General features: G+C 46.0%; 1 protein-coding gene across 1 annotated transcript in view; it reads right to left on the bottom strand.

The window, feature by feature from the left end:
* Window positions 1-31: 31 nt before the first annotated feature.
* The window catches only part of LRRC75A (leucine rich repeat containing 75A), a 233,548-nt gene continuing 206,592 nt past the window's right edge, over window positions 32-26,987 (bottom strand). The window contains exon 4 of the mRNA XM_006113077.5: window positions 32-1,932. Within this exon, the coding sequence (XP_006113139.3) occupies window positions 1,371-1,932 (562 nt within the window). The 3' untranslated portion in view covers window positions 32-1,370. The remainder of the gene's footprint in view (window positions 1,933-26,987) is intronic.

Genomic DNA, 26,987 nt, shown 5'->3' with positions numbered 1-26,987 from the left:
AACCATTTATCTTCAAAAAATGTAAATAAGAAAACACTTTTGGTCACTGGGCGTACTCTATAGTACTACAACTCTTCACTTGACTTCGCCTGCCTACCCCAAAATGGCAGCATATTAAAAATTTTCTCAAGAAAAAGATTTTTGTTCATTTTTTTTCTAGAAACATTCTGTATTGTAATAAATACCTGTTAGTAACAAACCTTTCCCTTTTACGTGGGCCTACACCAAGCTTTGCAGCTAGTCCCCAAACCCCTGTCTCGGGTACAGCGGTGTAAATTCCAAGTCATTTCCTGAAAGCAATGGACTCATTTACAGTTGAGGGACTGGCAGACAAACCCTAGGTCCAAATTCACACTCAGTATGGGACCTCTTCCTGATCCACTCCTGGTAAGGTCAGTGAGCAAGGCAGCCTTTCCAGTTTCCACGTGGTGACAGGAAGGTGGCAAGAGATTGGATAGGGCTCATATTCCTTGGCCTGACCCCCTCTGCATAGCAGGTGCATTCCCTTACTGCCTAGTGTAGGGAAGTATTCCCTGGTTGTTTTGTCATTGACCGATGCTCTGTTCAGTGCCGTTTGAATTCCGTATGGGTATAGGTTTAAGTTGGTCTTCATTAGGCCTGTTGACAGGAGGGAAAGGGGGCAGTTGTTCTGGGGCCCAGTGATTCAAAGGGGCCTGAGGTTCTTTGCTGCTGCTGCAGCAGTGTACTGGATAAAAATACTGGTGCAAAAGCGCCAGGCCCTTTAAATCACTGCCAGTGCCAGGGCACCGGGTCACACATTCTGAGGGTTGGGGGAGGGGCATGCCATGCTTCAGGCGGCACAGAGGGCTGCCTGCCCCTAGCCCCTCCACTTCCAGGAGTAAATCTCCCCCCTCGCCCCCGAGGACCATGACGGCTGTAGGTTCCACTGGTCTCCATAAGGATCCTCCTTAGGATTCATCATCTACAAGAGAGAAACTGTTAAAGCCATGATTTTGCTAGACACAGTACGAATGATCTCTTCGCAAAACAGCTACTTCTACAAATTCCATTTGCTGTTTTCTTTTCTTGGGTGCTATTTAAGGAACTGGCATTACCATACATTGGTGATACAGTTTTGGAGGACTTTTTTAGAGAGAGGGAAAAAAGCACAGCTCAACACTCATGTTTCAAAATACATGGCCAGCTTAACAGACTATAACTATACACCTTGAGCACATTTTAATGATCTCAATGAAAAGAAAGAAGTTGACATGCATGGTGCGAGGAAACTGATGAAGCAACACTCAAAACCATTGCGTGTGTAGACATCAGACCATGTAAATCAACATTTAATAAGAACCTTCATAGGTGAGGTATCAGTTTTAAAGTGTCCTTTTCAAAGTACCCAATCAAGAGACACCCAGCTGAACACATGAAGTTTCCTGCTCAGAGCTGCATTTATTTGTCAGAGTCCCAACTTCTTGACTCTCCCAACCAGTGTCCTCTTCACTCTCTGCTAAGCCCTCTTGACTTTCCAAGTCGCTCATCTGGCCCTCTCCGAACTCCAGAATGGTTGGTAAGTTGCCTTGCTTGGGACAGCGTTTCTTGAGGCTGACCAAAAAAGGCTGCGGCAAAGAAAATATGTCCACGTTGTTGCCCAGATCAATCCACGTCACGCTGGAGAACTTCCTGGGGTCCTTCAGCGTTTCTGTCAGGTCCCGAAGGATTGCTTTGGTGAGTCTGTTGCCATTCAGGGAGAGAGTGGTGAGGTGAGGCAGGCCACTGAGGATGGGCAGAAGCTGAAGGAACAGCTCGTCAGTCAGCTCCGTGAAGCATAGCTCCACGTTGTCAATGTGCTCCGAGCTGTGTTGCAGGAATGAGATGATGCAGTCCAAGTCCTTCAGCGTCAGAGGGATACCAGAGAGATCTACTGTGTTGTCATGAGGCATCCCCACCAGGATAGCTTTCAAGCTGTACAGAAACAAAATGACAACCAGTTAACATGGGCACCACTTATTTTACTAACAAGCATCACTTCTTGCGTGCTGGCAGCTTTTGAGGGACAAGGCAATGACTCATTCAAAATGGATGGCAGACCCTCTCGGTTGAGGCCTGGACTTTTAAGTTCTTTTTGGTGTGCAGACTTGCAGATGGATAACAGCCAAAATCAACCTACTCAAAGACTGTCATTGAAACAGTAGGCAGCAACGAGCGTATGGAAGCTTTCTTTTTGCAAGGGCATGGAGCTGTACACTTAACTGCACTTTAAAACTACAAAAATGGAAAATGACTATTAAACCTTTGTACAGAAAAACAAGAATTCTTGCTTATGACCTCATTCCCACTTGACATCGATATGTATATTGCAAAGCACTTCACCAGATGGAATAATAAACGTTGCAGGTGGGGATAGTTTACAGGTGGAGAAATGGAGGCACGGAATGGACCTACAGAGTCTACAGAGAAAAAGGCCTAGGAAAGGCAGGCTTATTTAATATTTCCAATGATTTATAATGATATCTACTATTGATCTTTTTTTTGGCTGCTATGGTGCTGAGCACTATAGGCACTGAGCACTTTAGGCACCTGTGAAAGCTGATCAGCATCTCTGACAAATTGGTGTTATACAGATCAACTTTGCTCTTAAAGTGAAGCCAGGCTACAGCTGTATTAGGATAACCTAACCACACAGAGTACCCTTAGTTGAGGCTTTATCGCTTATAAATTTAAAGACTGAGGGAGTTCTAGCTGTGTAACATTAGTTAATATTTTAATCTGCCACAATGATAGAGCCAAGTCAGCCTGCCATGTATATGCCTCTGACTTTCATCATGTGCTGAGCTGAAAAACAGTTTTGTTATATTTTCCATTGGGATTTCTGGTTTGGCCAGCTTCACATTTTCTCATTAATTATCTAGGACTCTGTTCATGATTTTCAGTGTGAATCAAGGGATTAAACCCTAAGCCTGGCTTTTTTAGACTATGAACATGTAGCACATCAGTGTTGGAAACGTACACCAGAAGCAGTCCCACGGACGTCCATAGTGACTAGGCTGTGAGGGTAAGGTGTGATCCCCTAGCTTATTGGTGTACTCAGAACAGGTGTTATGTATTTGAATGCTTGCTTCTGCAAGGACTGTGAATAACAAGGGAAAGAAAAGCTGTAAGATCTTTTATTGTCAGACATCTAATGGGAACAGATATGCCTAAACAAATAGGGTTGCTAGATGGTTTCAACAAAAATACCGGACACACTTGAGATTATATCACAATCTACATTACATCTTATATAGAAAATACCGGACATTTATATCTTCTCAATTTGTTTCCCAAACATTTTGAAACGACTCTTTGAAATTAAGGATGAAGTTTTATTGTTTTTGGAACGACACCCTCCATCGGCAAAAGATGGTATACAGTAGACTTCCGATAATCCGGAACCTATGGGACCTAGGTGGTGCCGGATTATCAAATATGCCGGACTATCAGGAGGTACTATAAACTGGTTATGTATATACTGTATACATTATACTGTATATAAAGTGTTCCTAAGCCTTTTTATTGTACATACTGTATAAAGTATACTGTAAAGTTTTAGTTTTTTTAAGCCTTTTTTACCCTGTTTGCTCAGCCCAGTTCTGCTGCTGCTGTTACCTTGTGACTCATTTTTTGCTAAAGCTCACTCACTAGGCTCTTGCCATTTTGATACCGGACTATCAGGAGTGCTGGACTATTGGATGCCAGACTATTGGAGTTTTACTGTATTTACATTTTAAGAATGGTTAACAATGGTAGCTTACTTAAGTGACATATTTTGTCTTTTAAATGACTTAAATCTGAATTTACAAGGCACTAAAATTAATATTTTTAAAGTTCACGAAAAAGTTGAGGCAACAATTAAAAAACTTTATGGGCACAGCGAGTTAAGAGAAACTTTAAATCTTTTTGTACTTTAACTGAATTACAAGAAAAATATGCTGAAACTAATATCTCAGATGCGATTTCTGCAACATCTTTTGGGGCTAACATCAAGCTTAAATTAATATTTTCCTCCAATTGATGCCAGTAAAATGTGGATTAAGAACCCGTTTACTGTTGACACAGAAAATGAAGAAATATTACAACTGAATGCATCGGAAGTGGATTCATTAATTGAACTTTCCTGTGACTCTGCCTCAAAAGAGAACTTTGATAAACTCTCCTTGATTGATTTTTGGTTGAGCTGTAGCAATGAAGAGTCACACTTATCTGAGAAAGCAGTCAAATGCTTAATGCCTTTCGCCACGACATATAAGTGTGACACCAGTTTCTCATCTTTGGTTTTCTTCAAAAATAAATATAGAAATAGACTGAATGTCGAACCAGATTTGAGAATAAAACTTTCTTCTTTTGCTCTTGACATATAGCTGCTATGTGATGCAAAACAACATCACCCTTCCCATTAGTTCTCTTTTTAGTTATTTAAAAGCTATAAAGTGCACACATAATAAATGACTTATATTCAACTCATTAAATTATAAATAAACAAACTTTACAACGGTTAAAATTCTACTGGCTAAATTGTAATTAAGGTAATAACAATAAGTTAGGCAATATTTTATATCAAGATTTATATTATGTACTATTATTATTGTGAATAAATAACAAACAGTGAAAATTTATTCATTTTTCATTTTTTTATATGCATTTATATTTTTGGGCTGCAAAAAACGGTACTGAAAAAAACCGGGTTCCAACTAAAATAAAAAGTTTGGGAAACCCCAGTCGAGCCAGCTTTCAATCCATCTTACAGTCTATGTATCCAATCCATATTCCCTAACTTGCTTGCAAGAATATTGTGGGAGACCGTATGAAAAACTTTGCTAAAGTTGGCACTGGGGGCTTTGAGAGGACCAGAAACGATTTATTTGCATATTAATCATTTGCTTAATGAATATGCAAATATGCAAATAAATATTACCAGTTCTCCAAAAGCTCGTGAATGGATTTACTGGTCCCCAGTGTAAAAAAGTTTGGGAAATGAACTGGTGAGGGGAAAAGTGCAGTTAGAACCTCAGCAGGAGGTTCTGAAGGCACCAGAAAAGGGGCTTCATCCTGGCGCATTCTAGGTAGGCGTGTGCTAGGTTTTCCCTCACGCCACAGAAGGGGCAGGTGTCAGGGATAGGGGCGAACCATACCAAGTACATGCCTGTGCTCATGGCTCTGTAGATTAGAATGGAATACACACTGGCCCACTGGGGTTCCTCACACTCGACAGGTGTTAACTAGTCTCGCCATTTGGTATTGGGCCTGCAAGCAGCCCTCAAGGTAGCTTTTGTGTCCCCCATTTCCAGTTCCCTAGGGGGTTCTCTGTTCCCTCCGCCACCCCCTCCCTCGCCGGGGATGGAGATGGGCAGCATGGCACCACCACTTCTGGCACTGTGCCAGGGATCTGATCCCTGTTTGCCTATCTCCGCGGCCCGCAAAGTCCATCCAGGGACCCAGCTGGAGGAAGACCCATCAGTCCTGGCCTCCTCAGTGCTGAGGGCCGAGCTGCGCCAGTTCCTTGAGGACAACCGCGGAGCTAAGGACAAGGTGCAGCTTGCCCTTTGGCACTGAGGGGACTCTATCCCCATCCTCAGGGACATAAGAGCCCTGTTGCAGGAGAGGAGAGACGTAGAAAGGTAGGACATTGCGGCCTACTGCCGAGTCTGCAAATGTTGTGATGCTCTCCTGGCCTTCAATAAAGGGAGTGGTCTGCTACAGGACCTGGGAGGGAGGCGACGATCACCCTGTCCACGACGATCCACCCTAGCCCTCAATATGAAGTATACCATTATTGCGACATTAAATGCCCGGGGCTGTAGGACGGGTCTCTGTAGGAGCTGGGTGCTCTCCTTCCTTTGGGGGTACTCGGTGGTCTTCTTGCAGGAGACCCACACGACTCCAGCCATCAAGGCTAGCTGGCGGCTGGAGTGAGGGATGGGGTGTACTTTAGTCACCTCAGTATCTGCTCAGCCAGAGAGGTCACCCTGTTCATCCCTGCCCTAGGGCCCAAGGTGTTGGGGGTCGCCAAGGTCTTCCCGGCTCGCTTGCTGCACATCTGGGCTTGCGTGGAGGGGCTGATGTTGAACTTGGTTAACATCTATGCCCTGAATGTGGACCTGGAATGTATAACCTTCTATCCACAGGCAACCACCTTTCTCGGCACCTTGGATCCTCACAAATGCCTGGTCCTGGGCAGGGACTTCAACACAATCCTTTGGACCAGGATAGCTCAGGAGTTGAGAACTGCCAGACCACCACTCCCTGGTGGATGTCTGCTGCTACCACCACCCGGATGACACCACCACCGTCACCTATGTCCAGTTGGAGGACGATCGGTTGCACCACTCCCGGTTGGACTGCATAGACTTATCTCATTTCCACCTAGCATGGGTCCACTCCTCCAGCCTCCGGCTGCTCCCCTTCATGGACCACCATCTGGTGGCTGTGAAGGCCTTCCTCAGTGAGGAAAGGCTGGGGCTGGCCTATTGGCACTTTAATAATAGCCTGGACGATGTGGGCTTCGTGGTGTCCCTCCAGGGGTTCTGCCTTTCCCTTAGCACCGCAATGGTGGAACACGGGGAAGGTGCATACCTGGTTCTTCTGCCGGTGGAGGGATGCAGCAATAGAGCAGCTGGAGCAGGAGGTTTTGAAACTCTAGAGGTGCCTGGCATCCAACCCTGAGGATCCACGCTGGAAGAAGCAAGAGTAGCTCTGGGCCCCCGAGGACCTCCAGGTCCAGGGCGCCTTTGTTTGATCTCCTATCCATCTCCTTTGAGAGATGGATCCCAGCCCTGGAGAAAGAGAGGGGTGCCGAAAAGCACGCCACCTGTCTCTTGGCAGAGGATGGCACCCCGTTCATGGATCCGAGGAGACACAGGACCTTCTACGCCAGCTTATTCTCCCCATATCCGACCAATGCCGACACCTGCAGAGTATTCTGGCCCCTTTTATCATGCACAACCAGATCCGGCCCTTTCACCTCCAGGCCCTGCAGAGACTCCCCTAGGGTATGTCTACACTACCCTCCTAATTCGAAATAGGAGGGTAATGTAGGCATACCGCAATTGCAAATGAAGCCCGGGATTTGAATTTCCCGGGCTTCATTTGCATAAGCGGGGCTCCGCCATTTTTAAATCCCTGCTCGTTCGAACCCCGTGCCACGCAGCTACACGGGGCACGAACTAGGTAGTTCGAACTAGGCTTCCTAGTTGGAACTACCGTTACTCCTCGTGAAATTCAAATCCCGGGCTTCATTTGCAATTGCAGTATGCCTACATTACCCTCCTATTTCGAATTAGGAGGGTAGTGTTGACATACCCCTATAGTGTAGGTAGTCTTGGAGCACGTTGATGCATGTGTTCCTCTGCCGCCTCTGAGGGCTCTGATATGACCAGCAGCTCTTTTTTCTTCATCTGAGGGGTCTTCTGCGAGACCTCTCAGGGCTGCTAGAGCTCTACAAGGAACTCCTCCAGATTTGGAAGCTGTTCGCAGCGACCAGGTCTGTTGAGGCCACCGAGGGAGAAGACCTCCTTGCAGAGCCCCTGCTCCACAATCCAGCATTGTGTGTGCAGATAGCGGAGTCTCCCGCAGCGCCGGAGGTTGATCTTAGCAGAAACCACCAGGGTTGGAGACCTCCTGGACTACAACAGGGGGACTGGGTGGATACCCAGGTGCTCGCTCAGTGCATAGAGCTATCCACACTCTGAACCCCCTGGCTACGTCTACACTGGCCCCTTCTTCGGAAGAGGCATGCTAATTTCTAACTTTGGAATAGGGAAATGCGCGGGGGATTTAAATATCCCCCGCGGGATTTAAATAAACATGGCCGCCGCTTTTTTTCCGGCTTGGGGAAAAGCCGGAAAAGAGCGTCCAGACTGGCGCGATCCTCCGGAATAGGGCTTTATTCCGGAGGATCGCGCCAGTCTGGACGCTCTTTTCCGGCTTTTCCCCAAGCCGGAAAAAAAGCGGCAGCCATGTTTATTTAAATCCCGCGGGGGATATTTAAATCCCCCGCGCATTTCCCTATTCCAAAGTTAGAAATTAGCATGCCTCTTCCGAAGAAGGGGCCAGTGTAGGCACAGCCCCAGTGTGTACTCTGGGAGGTGAAGATGGCTTTGTCGCAGCCCACTCTCAATTTCCTGCACCTAGCCTTGTGAGAGGGTACACCCCCCCTCCCCGCCACACGCACACTGAAAACCCTCCAGCCCTCTTTCTAGGGCTGCTGGTCCGCGGGCCTTTCCAGCCTCTGCATCCCTGGACCCTCAGCCGGCTGCACTATCTGCAGCTGGTCTGTTTCTGAATCGTGCCCAGAGACCGTCTGTTACACACTCATGCTCCACACGCTGCATTTCCTCATCCTTGTGTCCCGCCCCAATATCAAATGGCGGGACCAAGACCTGTTGAAGGTGAGGAACCCTGGTGGGCCAGTGTTTACTCCACCTTAATCTCACGGCCCACTGGGGACATAAGTTGGCAGCTCCTCCATGGAGCCGTGAGCACGGGCATGTATCTGGAGAGGTTCACCCCTATCCCTGGCACCTGCCCCTTCTGCGGCATGAGGGAAAACCTGGTGCACACCTACCTTGAGTGCACCAGGTTTCATCTGGCTCCTCCAGAACCTCTTACTGAGGGTCTGGCTGCACTTTTCCTCACACCTGTCCATTTATGCACACCCCATCCATGGCCCCACAGAGTCGCAAGACCTCCTCATCAACCTTCTCCTGGCCCCAGCAAAATCTACTGGACGAGGGGGTGCTCTGCGATTATGGGGCCTATTTCTGCTCCTCCCTAGTCTCTCATATCTGGGCAGAGTTCTTCTGGGAGACATCCACTGTCTACCTGGACAATTTTAAGGAGCAGTGAGCACTGTCCAAGGTTCTCTGCCCGGTGGGCCCATCCGGGTCCCTTGTTTTAAACCTTTGACCTGCATTCCTGATCCTGTTACTCAAAAATTTTAAAACAAGGGAAAATTAACAAGAAGGAATGCTTATGATGTTTAATATCAAATAAAAAGAAAATTAACAGTACCCTGGTACTACATGTAAATACATGTATCATCCTTTCTAACAATTCAAGCTAGTAAACACACCAAAATGCATATTATGGACACATAATTCAGCTTTAAGATGCTAAAGCAACCTATGAATCAACTGGAAACAGTGATGCTGTCCTTGCAAATATTAATACAATAATTACTTACACTGGAAAGGAGAGAAAAAGGCATGCACTCAGACTTACACAGTTTCTCTGGGATGTCAGCTCTTAATTTGACTAATAGTGCACAAACATAGAACAGTAAAAATAAATAATAAAGCAACACAGAAAGCAAATAAAGCCACAAACATGAAAACAGGAAGCGAAGTAAAACATCTGATGGTTTGTGATGTGTATTTTAAATGAATGTTTAGGATCACCATGCAAGTGAAACACAGGACTGTAAACACAGACAAAAGTTATCCTGGTTTGAGACTTTCACACTGTGTGTGTCACGAACTCAGAGTAGAAGCTTGAGAGCAGCACGTGGCTTCAGAGTTTGTAGGCAGATCCATTTTTAAAGAGCTTGAAAACACAGTCTTCACCCTACAACACACCTAGCATTACACCTAGTACATCCACTGACTTATAAGAGCCAGAACTATACCATATAGAAAAGATCTGGCCTTAATGCCCCTCTCCAAACAAATTCTAAAATTTAATGGAAATCACTTGTTTGGAATCCAACACAGGATATTAAAACAAAGAAAAAATCAGTCTCTCCAGATATCAACAACACGCCAAAAAATCTGTTAAAAGAATCCTTTCCTTTCTGTATCTTAAGCCATTAAGACCTATGTAAACTTTATTTTAAATAGTAATAGAGATGTAGCTGTGTTAGTCTAGTCTAGCTGAAACAAAAAACAGGACTATGTAGCACTTTAAAGACTAACAAGATGGTTTATTAGGTGATTGATTCTTTGGCGAAGTGTCTGAATCCATACCCACAAAACAGATATCAGACAGTATCACAAAGAAAAAACAGTTTCTTGCCATTTCAACCAGAAAGGGCATTGTCTCAACGACTTGATTACCTGCATACTGCTTCAAAGACATTTTAACACCAAATGAAAGAGAAACCTCTGAACTGTCATTCATGCTTAAATTTGACACTTTACACCTGGGTCTTAACAAAGACACTAATTATCTTACCCATTACAAAGATAGCTTCCCCAATTATCACCTCTAATATCATTAGCTCACAGACATTTACCTTCCCCACCCCCCAATCCTCCCTCTGTTCTGAAATTTGATTTGTCCTTTTTATATGTGTTCATTTTTTTTTATCGTATCCCTTTGGTATATATGGCTGTGCCTATTTTCTTCCACAACTGATCTGAGGAAGTGGTTCTGGCCCACGAAAGCTCATCACCTAATAAACCATCTTGTTAGACTTTAAAGTGCTACACAGTCCTGTTTTTTGTTTATTTTAAATGTAATCATGCAAATGTCATGAGCTAGGTTTATCTAATAATCCTTATCTACAAAAGCAACCCAACTGCTTTACAATAGAAAAACACCAATACAAGTGAAGTCAGATCCTGCATTAAGATTAGGGTTGCCAGGTGTCCGGTATTGACCTGGGCAGTTCAGTATTTTTGCCTCCTGTCTGGTAAAAAAATTCAAAAAAAATATCGGATACCTGAAATGTCCGGTATTTTCTGGGTTTTTTCCTGGCAACCCTAAGACACACTCAGCAACTGGGCCCAGCCCAACCCCTCCTCCACCCCCCTCCCGGTCTCTCTGCCTCTGGCTCCCCTGCTTACCTGGGGGGGGGGGTGTCGATCAAGAAAACAAGATGGCCACCGGCAAAAAGACCTGAAGCAAGGGTAAGCAATGCCTTCCCTGGGTCTTAGTGCTCAACCTCGCCCCTCTCACACTTAATGGGGCCATGCTGTCAGTCTGTTTTATTTTATTTTGCTTAATAACTCTCAGGGTCCTTTTTTTTGTGTGCTTAACAACTTTGGTCTGCCCCCTTTTTTCCCCCTCAACAGAATTTTTTCCCTGGTGTTTTTTTTGGGGGGGAGGGGGGAGCGGGTGTTCGGTATTTTTGGTTTAACCATCTGGCAACCCTAATCAATAACATAAGAACATAAGAATGGCTGTACTGGGTCAGACCAAAGGTCCATCTAGCCTAGTAGCCTGTCTGCCGACAGTGGCCAGCACCAGGTGCCCCAGAGAGGGGGGACAGAAGACAATGATCAAGCGATTTGTCTCGTGCCATCCCTCTCCAGCCTCTGACAAACAGAGGCCAGGGACACCATTTTATCCCCTGGCTAATAGCCTTTTATGGACCTAACCTCCATGAAATTATCTAGCTTCTCTTTAAACTCTGTTATAGTCCTAGCCTTCACAGCCTCCTCTGGCAAGGAGTTCCACAGGTTGACTACACGCTGTGTAAAGAAGAACTTTCTTTTATTAGTTTTAAACCTGCTATCCATTAATTTCATTTGGTGTCCTCTAGTTCTTCTATTATGGGAACTAATAAATGACTTTCGTTATTCACCCTCTTCACAATACTCATGATTTTATAGACCTCTATCATATCCCCCCTCAGTCTCCTCTTTTCTAAACTGAAAAGTCCCAGTCGCTTTAACCTCTCTTCATATGGGACCCGTTCCAAACCCCTAATCATTTTAGTTGCCCTTTTCTGAACCCTTTCCAAGGCCAAAATATCTTTTTTGAGGTGAGGAGACCACATCTGTACACAGTATTCAAGATGTGGGTGTACCATAGTTTTATACGGGGCAGTAAGATATTCTGTGTCTTATTTTCTATCCGTTTCTTAATAATTCCTAACATCCTATTTTCCGCCACTGCACACTGTGTGGAAGTTTTCAGAGAACTGTCCACGATAAGTCCAAGATCTCTTTCCTGATTTGTTGTAGCCAAATTAGCCCCCATCATAGGGTACGTCTACACTGGCATGAATTTCCGAAAATGCTTTTAAAGGAAAAGTTTTCCGTTAAAAGCATTTTCGGAAAAGCACGTCTAGATTGGCAGGATGTTTTTCCGCACAAGCACTTTTTGCGGAAAAGCATCCGCGGCCAATCTAGACGTGGTTTTCTGCAAAAAAGCCCCGATCGCCATTTTCGCAATCGGGGCTTTTTTGCGGAAAACAGTACTATGCTATCTACACGGGCCCTTTTGTGCAAAAGCCTTTCGGAAAAAGACTTTTGCCCAAACGGGAGCAGCATAGTATTTCCGGAAAATCACTGACGATCTTACATGAGATCGTCAGTGCTTTTCCGGAAATTCAAGTGGCCAGTGTAGACAGCTGAAAAGTTTTTCCGCAAAATCAGATGATTTTCCGGAAAAACTTGTCAGTCTAGACACAGCCAAACTGTATGCATAGTTGGGGTTATTTTTTTCCAATGTGCATTACTTTACACTTATCCACATTAAATTTCATTTGCCATTTTGTTGCCCAATCACTCAGGGTATGTCTACACTACCCTCCTAGTTCGAACTAGGAGGGTAATGTAGGCATACCGCACTTGCAAATGAAGCCCGGGATTTGAATTTCCCGGGCTTCATCTGCATAAGCGGGGCGCCGCTATTTTTAAAACCCCGCTCGTTCGAACCCCGTGTAGCGCAGCTACACGGGGCACGAACTAGGTAGTTCAAACTAGGCTTCCTAGTTCGAACTACCATTACTCCTCGTGGAATGAGGAGTAACGGTAGTTCGAACTAGAAAGCCTAGTTCGAACTACTTAGTTTGTGCCCCGTGTAGCCGCGCTGCACGGGGTTCGAACGAGCGGGGTTTTAAAAATGGCGGCATCCCGCTTATGCAAATGAAGCCCAGAAATTCAAATCCCGGGCTTCATTTGCAAGTGCGGTATGCCTACATTACCCTCCTAGTTCGAACTAGTGTAGACATACCCTCAGTTTGGTGAGATCTTTTGAAGTTCTTCACAGTCTGCTTCTGTTTTGACTATCAACATCAGTTTAGTATCATCCGCAAACTTTACCACCTCACTGCTTACCTCTTTCTCCAGATCATTTATTAATAAGTTGAACAGGATTGGTCCCAGGATTGACGCTTGGGGAACACCACTAGTTACCCCTCTCCAATCTGAAAATTTACCATTTATTCCTACCCTTTGTTTCCTGTCTTTTAACCAGTTCTCAATCCATGAAAGGACCTTCCCTCTTATCCCATGGCCATGTAATTTACACAAGAGTCTTTGGTAAGGAACCTTGTTGAGATCTGCTAATGCAGAAACTCTCCACCCTCTTTATTGGTCTGCTCTGGATCTGTCTCCCTCTAAACAAACTGATCTTTAGCTCAGGCTGCGAGGAGTCCTGTGGCATCTTATAGACTAACTGAAGTGTAGGAGCATAAGCTTTCGTGGGCAAAGACCCACTTTGTCAGATGCATGCAAAGATGAAGTGGGTCTTTGCCCATGAAAGCTGATGCTCCTACACTTCAGTTAGTCTATAAGGTGCCACAGGACTCCTCGCCGCTTTTGCAGATTCAGACTAACACGGCTACCCCTCTGATACTTAGCTCAGGCTAACATCTCCAAGCAGAATGCCTCCTGTTAAGAAACTCAACATGTCCAAAAGCAAGCCTTTTATCTTTCCCTCCTAATACTAGGTGAAAGATATTTTCATCTACAACTGCTGAGGAGTCACTGTTTTGTGTTTGCTCTACAAGTCTAACAGTGGGGGCTAAATTATTCTTTCTCCTGTCATATTTTCCTGGCCTACTTAAGATCTTGTAATTTTATTACCAATCAGTAGGTAATTTATACCAACCCTTCCCCACCCCAGCCTCACCAAGAAAAGGGAATATATATTTGACTAAGCTCCCTCTGATGCATTAATAAGACAATGATGTTTCCAAACCAGCATGGCCACATCGCCCCTCTGGCCAGCATATCAGCATATCCCCCCTCCTCCTCAAGCAGCCTGCCCCAGCCCAGAAGAGTTCAATGTCTCCCTGAACCAGCAGTTGCAGCCCACACAGGAGTGAGTCAGGACACTCAACAAACTCCCCCTACATCACCACACGGATGCCGGTGCCCCTCAACCTCTCTTCCCCCCACCTACCTACCTCATGCAGTCTGCTCCCTCTCTCCCCCCCCCCCCCCCAGTGCAGCAGGCTGGAGAGTGCTGGGTTTCTCACATGAAACTGCAGCCAAACCCAGATGCAGCAATCACACCAATCTTCTCCTCTCCCTGCCCAGCCAGGATACCCCAAACTCCCACCCTGTAATCCGACCCCCTGGAGCTACATATTGCCTCCTCCTCCTAATGTCTCCTCCCTGCCGGCATGGAACTGCTGGTGCTGAGGGCGAGTACCCTTCCCTCGTAAGGCAGCTCCCTGCCAAGCAGCCCCTGAGCATTTATATATGCAAAGGAGAAATCTGTAGCAGCAATGATCAGTATGTCTACTCTTTTTCAAGTGAAACATGAAGAACCGTCTTGGGTCTACCACGGGACAAAAACGACTGTCTTCCCTTGCACTACTTTCAACTGAGATTGAGCTTTTGAGAAAAATGACATTTGATGATGGAATCTGTGGTTTTGCTAACAAAAAGGCTGTGTCTATACTGGGCCACTTATTCCGGAAAAGCAGCCGCTTTTCCAGAATAAGCTGCGAGCTGTCTACACTGGCCCCTTGAATTTCCGGAAAAGCACTGACGATTTACTGTAAGAAATCAGCTGCTTTTCTGGAAAAACTATGCTGCTCCCGCTCGGGCAAAAGTCCTTTTTCAGGAAAACTGTTCCCGAAAAGGGCCAGTGTAGACAGCACAGTAGTCTTTTCCGGAAAAAAGCCCCGATTGCGAAAATGACGATCGGGGCTTTTTTCTGGAAAAGCGCGTCTACATTGGCCACAGACACTTTTCTGGAAAAAGGGCTTTTCCGGAAAAGCAGCCTGCCAGTGTAGACGCTCTTTTTCCGGAAATACTTATAACGGAAAACTGTTCCGTTTTAAGCATTTCCGGAAATTCATGCCAGTGTAGACACAGCCAAAGAGTCACAAAGTAAATATTTAATTGTATGTTATACAGGTTGACACGCTTTTAACCAGATTTTCTGGTCTGGTAACATCCATGGTCCAGCACAATTGTTGCAAAACCAGAGAGTGCCAGTGGAGGGCCAGTGGCAAGGATACTTGTGGGGCTGGCAGGGCAGAGGGCTGCCATCAGTGCATGGCAGCAGGTCTGCCCAGTGGGGTTGGGAGATGCATGTAGTTGCTGGGGAGAGGCGGGTGGCTATATCTTGGTGGCCCAGGGATCTGCAGTGCATGGCTGCCTGGTGGGTCCTGGATCCCCAACCCAATAGTCAGGTGCCAAGGGTGCTGGACCAGGGAGGCCTAACCTGTAGCTGTATGTTGTTTGTTGACTACAGTTAATACACCCACATTTAATTGATCTTCAACATTTGCACATGTATTATAGTAAAAATAGCAAAGTGTGATTTAGCAGTTTTCTTTTCTTATTTTTGAGATATATATGAATTTTTTATGCCCTACATTTTTTGTAGGCCCTAAGCACTGAGCCTAATGGATAATCTGACCCTGGTGTAAAGGCAGCCCAAATAACACAGAGAGCTGCATGAGCATCTCACAATGGCAAACATGTTGCGAACTACTGCTCTCTGTTGCAGCACTGAGAAATAGGATCACCCGCTTGAGTGGCTCTGGCACACACTAGTTAGTATGTGCTAATGTAACAGATATGGCTAAAGGCTAGTGGTGTCTTCAAGTGCGGCGTGAAACCAGTGGCTGCTTACAATGCTTGCCATTACTCAGTCCTCGAAGTGACGATTAGCACGATGCTGGATGCACACCCACGCGCGCTGTCTGGGAAAGTGTGTCGTGCATGGAACGCGCAGCTCGCAAGAGGGCTGCCAGTCTGCTACATAGAACTGTAAGTGCTTTGCTTAGGGCTGCTTCTCCACAGCTGAGGCTTTATCCCAGGAATGAGAGACAACGCATTTGGCTGCCCATTTGGCTGACACACGCACACAAGGTGCTGTGATGGTAAAAGCCTCAACCCTCTCACAGCAGCACAAACTTCTACCGGTTTTTGCTTTGACGTGTTTCACTGACACTAAGCAGAGGTCCTGGAAGCTGTGCAGAGGGAGAAAGCTAAAGATCGTTCACTTGAACTCCAGACAATTAAAAAGTTTTCCATCCCCCTAAAGAAAGCACTTGAGAATGTGGCATTACAAAGAAATTTTTCTCTATACCTGATGAGAGAAAAATGCAGCCAGATGTAGAGGATTGATCCAGTCCATGCTGTATTTGAGTAATGGCTTTGTAATAATACAATCCTTCTTCAGGGTACGGACATTACCTGCGGCCTCAGTTTTAGTGGATCTGATTCATGCGAAAGGTATCAAATGGGCAGTTTCCTTAGTTTCCATAATATAATAATGCCTCAGTGGTCCACAGAAATACTTCCACAGCATGGATGCTTTCACATTTCAGGGCAACAGCACCTGTGTTCCCTCTCAGTGGTCAATCAAGTGTGTCCACCCTTAGGCTTCCAGCTCCCCAACCGCTGCCCTTCTTGGGTGGGGTCCAGTGTTCCTGATAAGCTGAGAACTTACACTTGGACAGCCACCCAGAAGAGATTCAGATGTTACTCAGTTGAGTAGAAAAGTGCCCCCAGCCAGCAGCATGTGTTTCTACAGGTGGTGCACATTCACACATGCCTTAGTTCACAGAACAAAATTTATTCTGAATGCAGGTGGAAAAGAGTAGAGGAAATCCTGACGGGGGTATTTCCAGGCTATATCATTCTCCATTTTCACTCCCAGCACAGATAGGCTGTGCAAGAACACAGCAAAACAAATTCTTAAGGTAAGTATCATTGCAGAGGAAACACACTAGAACAACTCACGCTACCTACAAGCATAAAAATTAACTCCAAATCTACCATAAGCTCCAGAGCAGTAGGCCCAGTCCTTTCAACCTTACTGGATTGACCCACCCATCTCCATCCAATGGACCAGGAAGAAAGTCATCAGCCCATATAAAACCAGTTTATTTATCACCAAACTCCCTTCTATATTGGCCAGCTCCTAGAGAATGCAGAATGCAGTATGTGCCAAGGGGCTGGCTTCAAAGTGCTGATAACAATAATGACGATAGCACCCCCTGCCTACTAGAGAAGGTACCTGTAATGCTCTTACACCACATACACAGTTGCCTGTTTAAAGCCATGGACCACAGAGGTATTAGACCTGACTGAGGACAGTGTCTGGCTGTCCCACATGCCTGCCACAGGCAGTGAGGAAGCTGTACGTCTCATGGCACCTGGACACCACAGTGCTAGGTGTGGTATAAATGGCTAGATAGCAGTGACTCTTGCTGGTACTAATCACAGCATCAGAGCCACATCACACTCGACACCCTGGGGACTCAGAGGGGCAAGTCCTGTGGCCTAAGCTTGTGAAAAGGGAAGTGGCGCTTCAGCCGTTCTGCAAGGCACCACGGCAAGCCAAGCAGTGATGCATTTCTTCCCAGCCCCTTGCCCCAGAGAAGCACTCCACTGGCCACCTGAGTAGTAGCTAAATCCCCGATGGTCAGGAAATAATCACTGGTGTTTAGTTACCAGTGTGCTACCCTGTTAACCACTTAGGTTGTGATTTTCAATGCTGCCTGTGAGCATCAGATACTGCTGCTTCGAAAATTCCTTTCCCAAGGGTCACTGCTAGGTCCGTTAGACACAGGCCACTGCACAATCCTTCCTCCCCAACCCACCCACCCACTCTCCCACTCTCCCTATGTCATTAGAGAGTCTGTTGGGAGAGAGAGGAACAGATAAGTATCCACACTTGCAGGGGAGAGAGATTTATCCCTTGTTAGTGATGACAACAGGCTGGACTTGAACTACCAGTCTGAAAGTGAGGGATGCTAAAAAAAAAACACATTAACGCTGAGCCATCTTTATCTTTCTTACTAAACCTGTAGAGCATGGATTTCTGGCAGGTTTCCGGCTGTAGCAGTCTGGCTGAGAAGGAACGCATGCACGCGCACACAAACAGCATTAAATTAGACGTGTGTGTGTGTGTGTGTGTGAGTGATGGAAGACTAACAGGAAAAGCACTTTAGACAAGAATCTGTTTATTGTACCTTCAAACATATGAATGCCACAGCTGATCCCAGAAGGGAGGTGGTTGATGTCACATGACCTCATCAGGGTGGTGGAGAGTTTGGTAACAACTATGCAAAGGAAATTGTGCAGTGGAAACAAGCTGCTGGCCTCTTATTACCTGTCTGCATTAGATTAGTCATTTCCTATACTGCTTGCTAGGGGAATACCTAACAGCCCCTGATAATTAACATATTTGTCTTTTGTGGCTTTCCAGTTCCTTTATGGATCAGTGTGGGTCACTTCAACCTATGTGTTTCAAGTGTGTGTTTGTCAGTCACACAGTGAACTAAACAAGAGACTCTCATCCAAGTGTGGCTGTGAACTTTAAGCTCTCCATAGGAAACCAAGCCTTCCTGGCAGCTTCATCACATGGGCATCTAGACTAGAGTCTGTGTTCTATAATGTGAGCTGCTACAATAGACTAATGCAGGCAATTACTTGCACAGACTGATTTCTAAAGTTTTATTATTATCCAGACGGGATGGGTTGGTGCCCTATGCTCAGGCTTTGAATTTCAAGCCTCCCTGGAATCATGAGTTTGGCTCTTTATTGGGTCAATTTCCAAAATGGCAACCGGCCAGGAACATGCTAATGAAGCGCGGGATATTTAAATCCCGGGCTTCATTTGCAATTTCGGTCGCCCTCATTAGCCTCCCTAGTTCGAACTAGGGGGCCATTGTAAACATACCCATACTCTGCTTCCACTGATGTCAATGGGAGTTAAAACAAAAAACTAATTGGCTCCAAGATTGAGGGTATGTCTACACTACCCTCCTAGTTCGAACTAGGAGGGTAATGTAGGCATACCGCACTTGCAAATGAAGCCCGGGATTTGAATTTCCCGGGCTTCATTTGCATAAGCGGGGTGCCGCCATTTTTAAAACCCCGCTGGAATGAGGAGTACGGTAGTTCGAACTAGGAAGCCTAGTTCAAACTACCTAGTTCGTGCCCCGTGTAGCCGCGCTGCATGGGGTTCGAACCAGCGGGGTTTTAAAAATGGCGGCGCCCCGCTTATGCAAATGAAGCCCGGGAAATTCAAATCCCGGGCTTCATTTGCAAGTGCGGTATGCATACATTACCGCCGTAGTTCGAACTAGTGGGGTAGTGTAGACATACCCTGAGCTTGGTGAGTTTATGGAGGCAATGATGCAATGAGACTGTATACAATGGACATGCACCCCACCAGTGACTTCTAGTACAAATATCTCCACTGGCCGGTGGAAGGCATGGATCTGAGTTATTACTGAGAATTCTTTTCCAGGTGACTAGTGGCTGGGTCTTGCCCACATGCTCAGTGTCTAATTGACCATCATGTCTGGGATTGGGAAAGAATTTTCCCCCTAGGTCAGACTGGCAGAGACCTCTGGGTTTTTTTCACCTTCCTCTGCAGTATGGGGAACAGGTCACTTGTAGGTTCAAACTAGTGCCAGTCGTGGATTCTCTGTAATTTGAAGTCTTTAAACCCTAATTTGAGGACTTAAGTAACTTAGTCACAGGTTACAGGAGGGGATGGGTGAGGCTCTGTAGCCTGCAATGTGTAGGAGATCAGACTAGATGATCATGATGGTCCCTTTTGACCTTAAAATCTATTACATAATGCTACAAGAGGCAAACAGAGTATTCCCAGCACCTGTGTAGAAAGGGGTGAGTATTGCTTAGTATCTAAAACACAGTACTGGGTGAGAACCCCTCTGTACTCTGTTCCTATCTTATCTCTACATTTCACCTACATCTGCAAGGCCAACAAGGCTATGTCTAGACTACATGGCTCCATCGATGCAGCCATGTAGATTAGGGTTATAGGCAAAGGCAAATAAAGCCGCGATTTAAATGATCGCGGCTTCATTTAAATTTACATGGCTGCCGCGCTGAGCCGACAAACAGCTGATCAGCTGTTGGTCCGCTCAGCACGCTAGTCTGGACGCTCCCCTGCCGACATCAAAGCCCTTTGTCGGCAGCCCCGTTATTCCTTGTGGGATGAGGTTTACCGGGGCTGCCGACAAAGGGCTTTGATGTCGGCAGGGGAGCGTCCAGACTAGCGTGCTGAGCGGACCAACAGCTGATCAGCTGTTTGTCGGCTCAGCGCGGCAGCCATGTAAATTTAAATGAAGCCGCGATCATTTAAATCGCGGCTTCATTTGCCTTTGCCAAAAAAAACAAATCTACATGGCTCCGTCGATGGAGCCATGTAGTTTAGACGTACCCCAAGAGTCATAATACAATACTAGAATTAGAAGGAATCTTGAGAGGTCATCAAGTCCAGTCCCCTGCCCTCATGGCAGGACCAAGCACCATCTAAGTCATCCCTGATAGATGTCTATCTATTAATCTGCTCTTAAATATCTCCAGTGATGGAGATTCCACACTCCCCCTAGTCAATTTATTCTAGTGTTTAACCACCTGCCAGGAAGTTTTTCCTAATGTCCAATCTAAACCTCCCTAGCTGCAATTTAAGAACATTGCTTCTTGTCCTATCATCAGAGGCCAAGGAGAACAATTTTTCTCCCTCCTCCTTGTAACACCATTTTAGATACTTGAAAACTGCTATCATGTCCCCTCTCAGTCTTCTCTTTTCTAAATTAAAGAAGACCAATTCTTTCTAGACCTTTAATAATTTTTGTTGATATTCTCTGGATCGTCTCCAATTTCTTTACATCTTTTGTGAAATGTGATGCCCAAAACTGGACACAATACTCCAGTTGAAGCCTAGTAGAGCTAGACCAGAGTAGGTGCAGAGTAGACCAGAAGAATGACTTCTTGTGTCTTGCTCATAACATTCTTGTTAATGCGTCCTAGAATGATGTTTGCTTTTCTTGCAGCACTGTCACACTGTTGACTCATATTTAGCTTGCGGTCCTCTATGACCCCTAGACTCCTTCCTAGACAGTCACTTCCCATTCTGCATATGTGAAACTGATTGTTTCTTCCTCAGTGGAGTACTTTGCATTTGTCCTTAGTAAATTTGATCCTCTTTGCCTCAGACGATTTGTCCTGTTTGTCCAGATCATTTTGAATTACAACTCTATCCTCTAAAGCAGTTGCAACCCCTTTCAGCTTGGTATCCTTTGCAAAATTAATGGCTACGTCTAGACTGGCCACAAATTCCGGAAAAGGGATGCAAATCAGGTAAGTCAGCATAGGGAAATCCGCGGGGGATTTAAATATCCCCCGCGGATTTAAATAAACATCTCCGCCGCTTTTTTTCCGGCTTGGGGAAAAGCCGGAAAAAAGCGTCTAGACTGGCGCGATCCTCCGGAATAAAGCCCTTTTCCGGAGGATCTCTTATTCCTACCTTCAGGAACAGTAACAGGAACAGGTAACTTTTCAGTGGAAATAAGCAACCAAATAGGTGCCTTTATTGGCCATTTATCATCCTGGTTTGGCTGCTCTTCAGAGTTCATGAGATGGCCCTGTCAATCGCAGCAGGGTGGGAACAGCCCAGGGCTTCTAGTGAATCGGAGGAAGCAAAGCTGGTGGCTAACATGCTAGAAGGCACAGGCAAGCTTAAATTATCCTTGAATGTCAGGAAGGAATAGGCCTGATGGCAACTGCATTAGGTGTCCCTAACAGCGTCAAGCTGAAATATTGTTAACCCATAGCTTCTCAAAATACTCACTACTCTGGACTCTGGACTTACACAGAGTAGCTCTACAAAAAGGCATTTCACTTGCCCGCATTTAATTCTGTTTGCATTGCACTGAAGGTCATTCTTGCATGTCTTCTTCTGAGTGAATCCACCAGCAAATAATGAGTAAGTGAATAGTACTTACTGCGGCAGCTGTTTCTTCCCAAGGCAGGCTTTACAATATATTCAAGAAGTGCATGATCTGCTCCATTGGAGAAAGAGCATTTCTGTCAGCAGAGCCAGCCCTAAAAGCATTGACCCTCCACGTGCTCATGAGATTGGAGAACCCACATTCTATCGTCTTACTCGCTGCTTCCTTGCCTCCTGGCCGCCTCTGCAAGCCATCTGACTGATTCGTCTTTTAGAAGGAGGTCCCTGTCCCTGTCTTTGCTCAGGCTCCTGCTGTCCTTAAATGCACTGAACCCTTTGCACTCAGGCATCTCTGAAAATCAAAGGCTATACATGCCTCATCAGAAATAGACCCTTCTGGACAAGGTGGGCCAGAAAATCCACTGCCATGGAGTGCTGATCATTAGCGAAGGCAGTCTCAGAACTATTCTGGTCCCTCCTCAGGGCAAGTCTACACTACAAAGCAACTGCGACCTAAGATACGCAACTGCAGCTACATGAATACCATAGCTGGAATTCATGTATCTTAGGTTGCATTGCCACAGGGTCTCCAGTGCAGGAGGACGGGGAGCAATGGGAGTTACTATAATTGGAAATGCTTCTCTGTTTTAGGGATTTAATACTGTTTATTTTGGTCTCCAAATACGTACAGTAACAAATTGTTTCAATATCCAGAGTGATATGGAAGCTCAACATAGAAATGGTTAAAGTTTTTAGGAGGGCAACCGAAAGCAAACATTTGATTCTTGTTCTGGCCTTTTAAGGAGGGAGAGGGGTATTTAATAACCCAAGTGCCAGTCCGGGATGCCAAACACTGCATTGGAAGGTGCAGGTTCCAGCATGAACACTGGACATTAAGAACTGAAAAACCAATGACAGAAAAAAGAATTGATACTGTCCCTATCAGCAGGAGGCTCTTCTCGGATCACCCCAGAAGATCTTCACTCCTGAGCCAGATGGTGGAAATCACACATTGCTGTACTAGTATAGAGAGTCTGGAAGTGGGAGCAAAATGCAGGACAATGTAGCACTTGAAAGACTAACAAGATGGTTTATTAGGTGATGAGCTTTTGTGGGCCAGACCCACTTCCTCAGATCAAATAGTGGAAAAAATAGTCACAACCATATATACCAAAGGATACAATTAAAAAAAATGAATACATATGAAAAGGACAATTCACATTTCAGAACAGGAGGGGGATGCAGGTGGGGGGGGAGGGAAGGAAGGAAGGAAGGTAAGTGTCTGTGAATTGATGATATTAGAGGTGGGGAGAGTGGGATGTTTGTGAGTTAATGGTATTAGAGGTGATAATTGGGGAAGCTATCTTGGTAATGGGTAAGATAGTTCGAGTGTTTGGAAGTGGGAAGTGGGAAGAAGAGTTACTCAACACAATTAAACATAACATCCAAGAAAAAGGAATCAGACCAAACTTAATTGCTATTTAGCTCAGAGAGGGAACATGGTTTCTGTAAATGGGAATCATGCCTCACCAATCTACTAGAATAATTTGAAGGGATCAACAAGGATGTGGGTAAGGGGGATCCAGTGATATAGCGTAGAAAGCCTTTCCAGAAAGCCTTTGTTTAAAGTAAACTGTCGTGGGATAAGTGGGAAGGTCCTCTCATGGACTGAGAACTGGTTAAAAGACAGGAAACAAATGGAATAAATGGTCAGTTTTTCAGAATGGAGGGAGGAGTCTCCTATAATTTAATAAAGATGAAATTAAGAGGCTTCTACAGACATTTCTGCTAAATGTTATAGACTTTTTATGTAATAAGATTTTTTTGTAGACATTTCAGAACATCCTATACACTTCTAGAGCAGAGATCTAATTTTATATTCAGTTCTACAGACTACAGGGCCCAATCCTATTCAACATATTCGTAAATGAGATGGCAAAATCTGCAGATGATACTAAACTGCTCAAAATAGTTAAATTCAAAGCAAACTGTGAAGAGCTTCAAAAGGATCTCACAAATTTGACTGGGTAACAAAATGGCAGATGAAATTTCATGTTGACAAATGCAAAGTAATGCACAATAGAAAACATAATCCCAACTATACATTCAAAAGAATGGAGACTACATTAGCTGTTACCACTCAAGAGAGAAATCTTGGAATTACCGTGGATAGTTTGCTGAAAACATTCACTCAATATTCAGCAGCAGTCAAAAATGCAAACAGAATGATAGGCATCATTAAAAAAGGAATAGAGAATCAGACAGAGAATGTCTTATTGAAAGACACAAGCTTCAATTAACCTGTGATTATCACAAGATATAATTGGGGTCATGACCTTTGTGAGACCCAAAACAGGATGAGGAATTTTTGTGGCTGATGGGAACGTCAACAGTCACATGAGGCTAAAACAATAGTAATAGGCTGATTAGACCCAGGAAGAAAGCACTTGGACTTCTTCCGGAGGAGCACCCTCAACTTTTTTTATCACAAGAGAACTTGAAGAAAAAAAAGAGAAAACAAACTGCAATTTCTGGGTATGTTTAGACTGGCGGATTTTTCTGGGATGCCAGAGGTATCCTAGAAAAATTTCGCCATGTTCAGGGATCGCATTTGCTCTTCCACTTTTTTTTGTGGAAGAGCAAACACTTTCAGGGAGCCCTGTATACCTCAAATCCCGCGCAACAGGTGAGAGGGGAGACGCCCAGGCTTGGCGTGACATCATGGCCCGGGACTTTAAAACTGTGTGGCCCAGCTCCAGAACCAGCTGGGGCCCAACTACACATGCTGGCCCGAGCCACTTTTGCATCCCGGACCCCACCCCACCCCAGCAGCACTGCGCGGAGCCCCTTATGCACCCAGGGGTGCTACCGCCTGGCCTGGCAGCACCGCGTGGCCCCCCTGAAATGCTCCCGCCTGGCCCGGCAGCACCGCACGGCAACCCTGAGGTGCCCCCGCCCAACCCGGCAGCACTGGCCGGCCTGTAGTTTGGGTCCGGAAGCTGGAAGGCAGAAGCCGAAGGTAAGGTAAGGGGAGGAGAGGGGAGGGGAAGGGGGGAAAAATAAGAGGAAGAAGTGGGAGAGGGAGGGGGCAGGTCAGAAGAAGAAAGGGGAAGGCACCAAGGGACGGGATAGAGGAGACACAAATGCCAGGGGGCCAAGTGCAGACAATGAGGAAAAGGGCAGGAGGGGAGGTGTCAGTGGGAGGGGGGACAGGATGATGCTGGGAGGGGAGAGGGTAAGGGCATTGGGAGTTGGAGGGGGAGGTGCTGGGAGAAGCCTTGAAAGAAGGGGTGGGCATGAGGAAGGCAGGGATGGAGCAAGTCATGTGTGAGGGCACAGGGGCATCAGGGAAAAAGAGGGCAAAGGGGGCAGGGGCAGAGAGGGAAGAGGGAGGCACCAGGAGGGTGCAGGGCTAAGGGAAGGTGCAGGTGAAGCAGAAGGGCAGAGACCTGCAAGGGAGGGACCAGCACCAGAGGAGAGAGGCAGGGCAGGTGTGTAGAGGGAGGTGTTAGAAGAGGGGATGAGGAGGGGTAGCTCACATGATCAGAGTGGGGCTACTGGAGGAGTGGGCACAGGGGGGAGAGAAGGGCTGGTGAAGGGGGCAGGTCTCAGAAAGGCTGAGGGCAGTGAGAAGGGCAGGAGTCAGGACAGCAGAGGAGGGTGAGGGGTTGGGGGGCAGCAGGCACCAGGGGAGCTGATGGAGCAAGAGGAGGAGACATGGCAGCAGAGGGAAAAGGTAGAGGTTTATGAGATATTTATTAATAACTTGGGTACCACAGTGGCACATCCAAACAAGCCACATGAACTCAGTACTGGTGCACAACACAAAATTCATTCTGCTCATGGGAAACTCTTAGAGGGAACGCTTCCCCCAGCCTTTCTGCCCCCGAGTCAATGTCACACACATTGGGTTAGTGCAATTGCAGGATAGTTGAATGAGGGGGGTTTGGTGGGGGCCAACTTATCCCTACTGGTAGGAGGTTGGTGAGAAAAGTCCTTAGGGGGCGGTCACATGACACCTTTTACTTCGGGTCATGTGTCCATCTTGCCCCGAGCGTGTTACCTCCAGAGCTGTGGCCAATGGGGATCAGGGGTGTGGCTAATGGGGGGGTCAAAGTACATTTAAAAAAATTCTTTGGGCGCACACCCTAATGCAGGGGTTCTCAAACTTTTTGATACTGCGACCCCCTAAAATGCTCATTGAATTTGTGCGACCACCCCCCTCACCAAAGTTAAGCAAAAAGAAAAAAAAAAGTGGGGGAGCCAAAGCAAGTTGTTAAGCAAAAAAAAAAAGCTTGACTCACCCCTCCTGCAGTCACTGTGCTGCAGGGACACCGCCGGGGCCGCGCTCCTCCTCCGGGGCTGACACCTCCCCCCCGCAGCGTGCCCAGCACGCTACACAGCTGTGGGAGGGGAGCGCACTTCCAGAATCCCCGGAAATGGCGCAAAGGACCCCAGGGAAGCCGGCAGCTGCGACCCCCCTGTAAGTTGGTCGCGACCCCCCTGGGGGTTGCAACCCACACTTTGAGAAGCGCTGCTCTAATGAAATGTGCTGCGCACGCCTATGTAGCTTAGATACAGTTAATGGGGAGGCTACATGGATTTAGCACAGAGAAGTTTAACCAAACAACAAAACAAAACAAAACTTTGATCGTGACTAAAAATACACTTTTTCTATCTATTCATGATCTGTATTTCAAGGTTCATTCTATTTCCATGCCCAGTATTTCTTGTAAGCCTGGTAGTCCTGCCTGGTTCAATTCATCTTGTTTTCCCCAGCTCCTAGCTTAAAACTTGCACAAAGGAAAAACAGCAGGCAGGAATACTTATGTATTCATGCCCATCAAAGTGAAAGAAGCTATTTGCATCTATTTGCATCTATATTTGCATGTATATGCAACCACACTTAGGTTGCTACCCTCAATATGTGCTGTGCGTATCATTTGTAGCCCCTGGGACTTCTAAAGTTGAGTAGCCCTGAGTTAACCAATTAATTGGGATTTTACATACCCTATACTAGACCTCCTAAATTGACCCTTGGGGGGATTGATCACTGAAGCGCTGATCTCCAGGTATGTGTAGATTTGCCCTTAGATGTGATACCTCAAAACAGCTGTCTACTTTGCTTGTGCTAC

The sequence above is a fragment of the Pelodiscus sinensis genome, chromosome 21, assembly GCF_052426305.1.
Source record: "Pelodiscus sinensis isolate ZL-2025 chromosome 21, ASM5242630v1, whole genome shotgun sequence".
Lineage (NCBI taxonomy): Eukaryota > Metazoa > Chordata > Testudines > Trionychidae > Pelodiscus > Pelodiscus sinensis.
The sequence above is the reverse complement of the archived record's forward strand: the minus strand, read 5'-3'. Positions and strand labels throughout refer to the sequence as shown.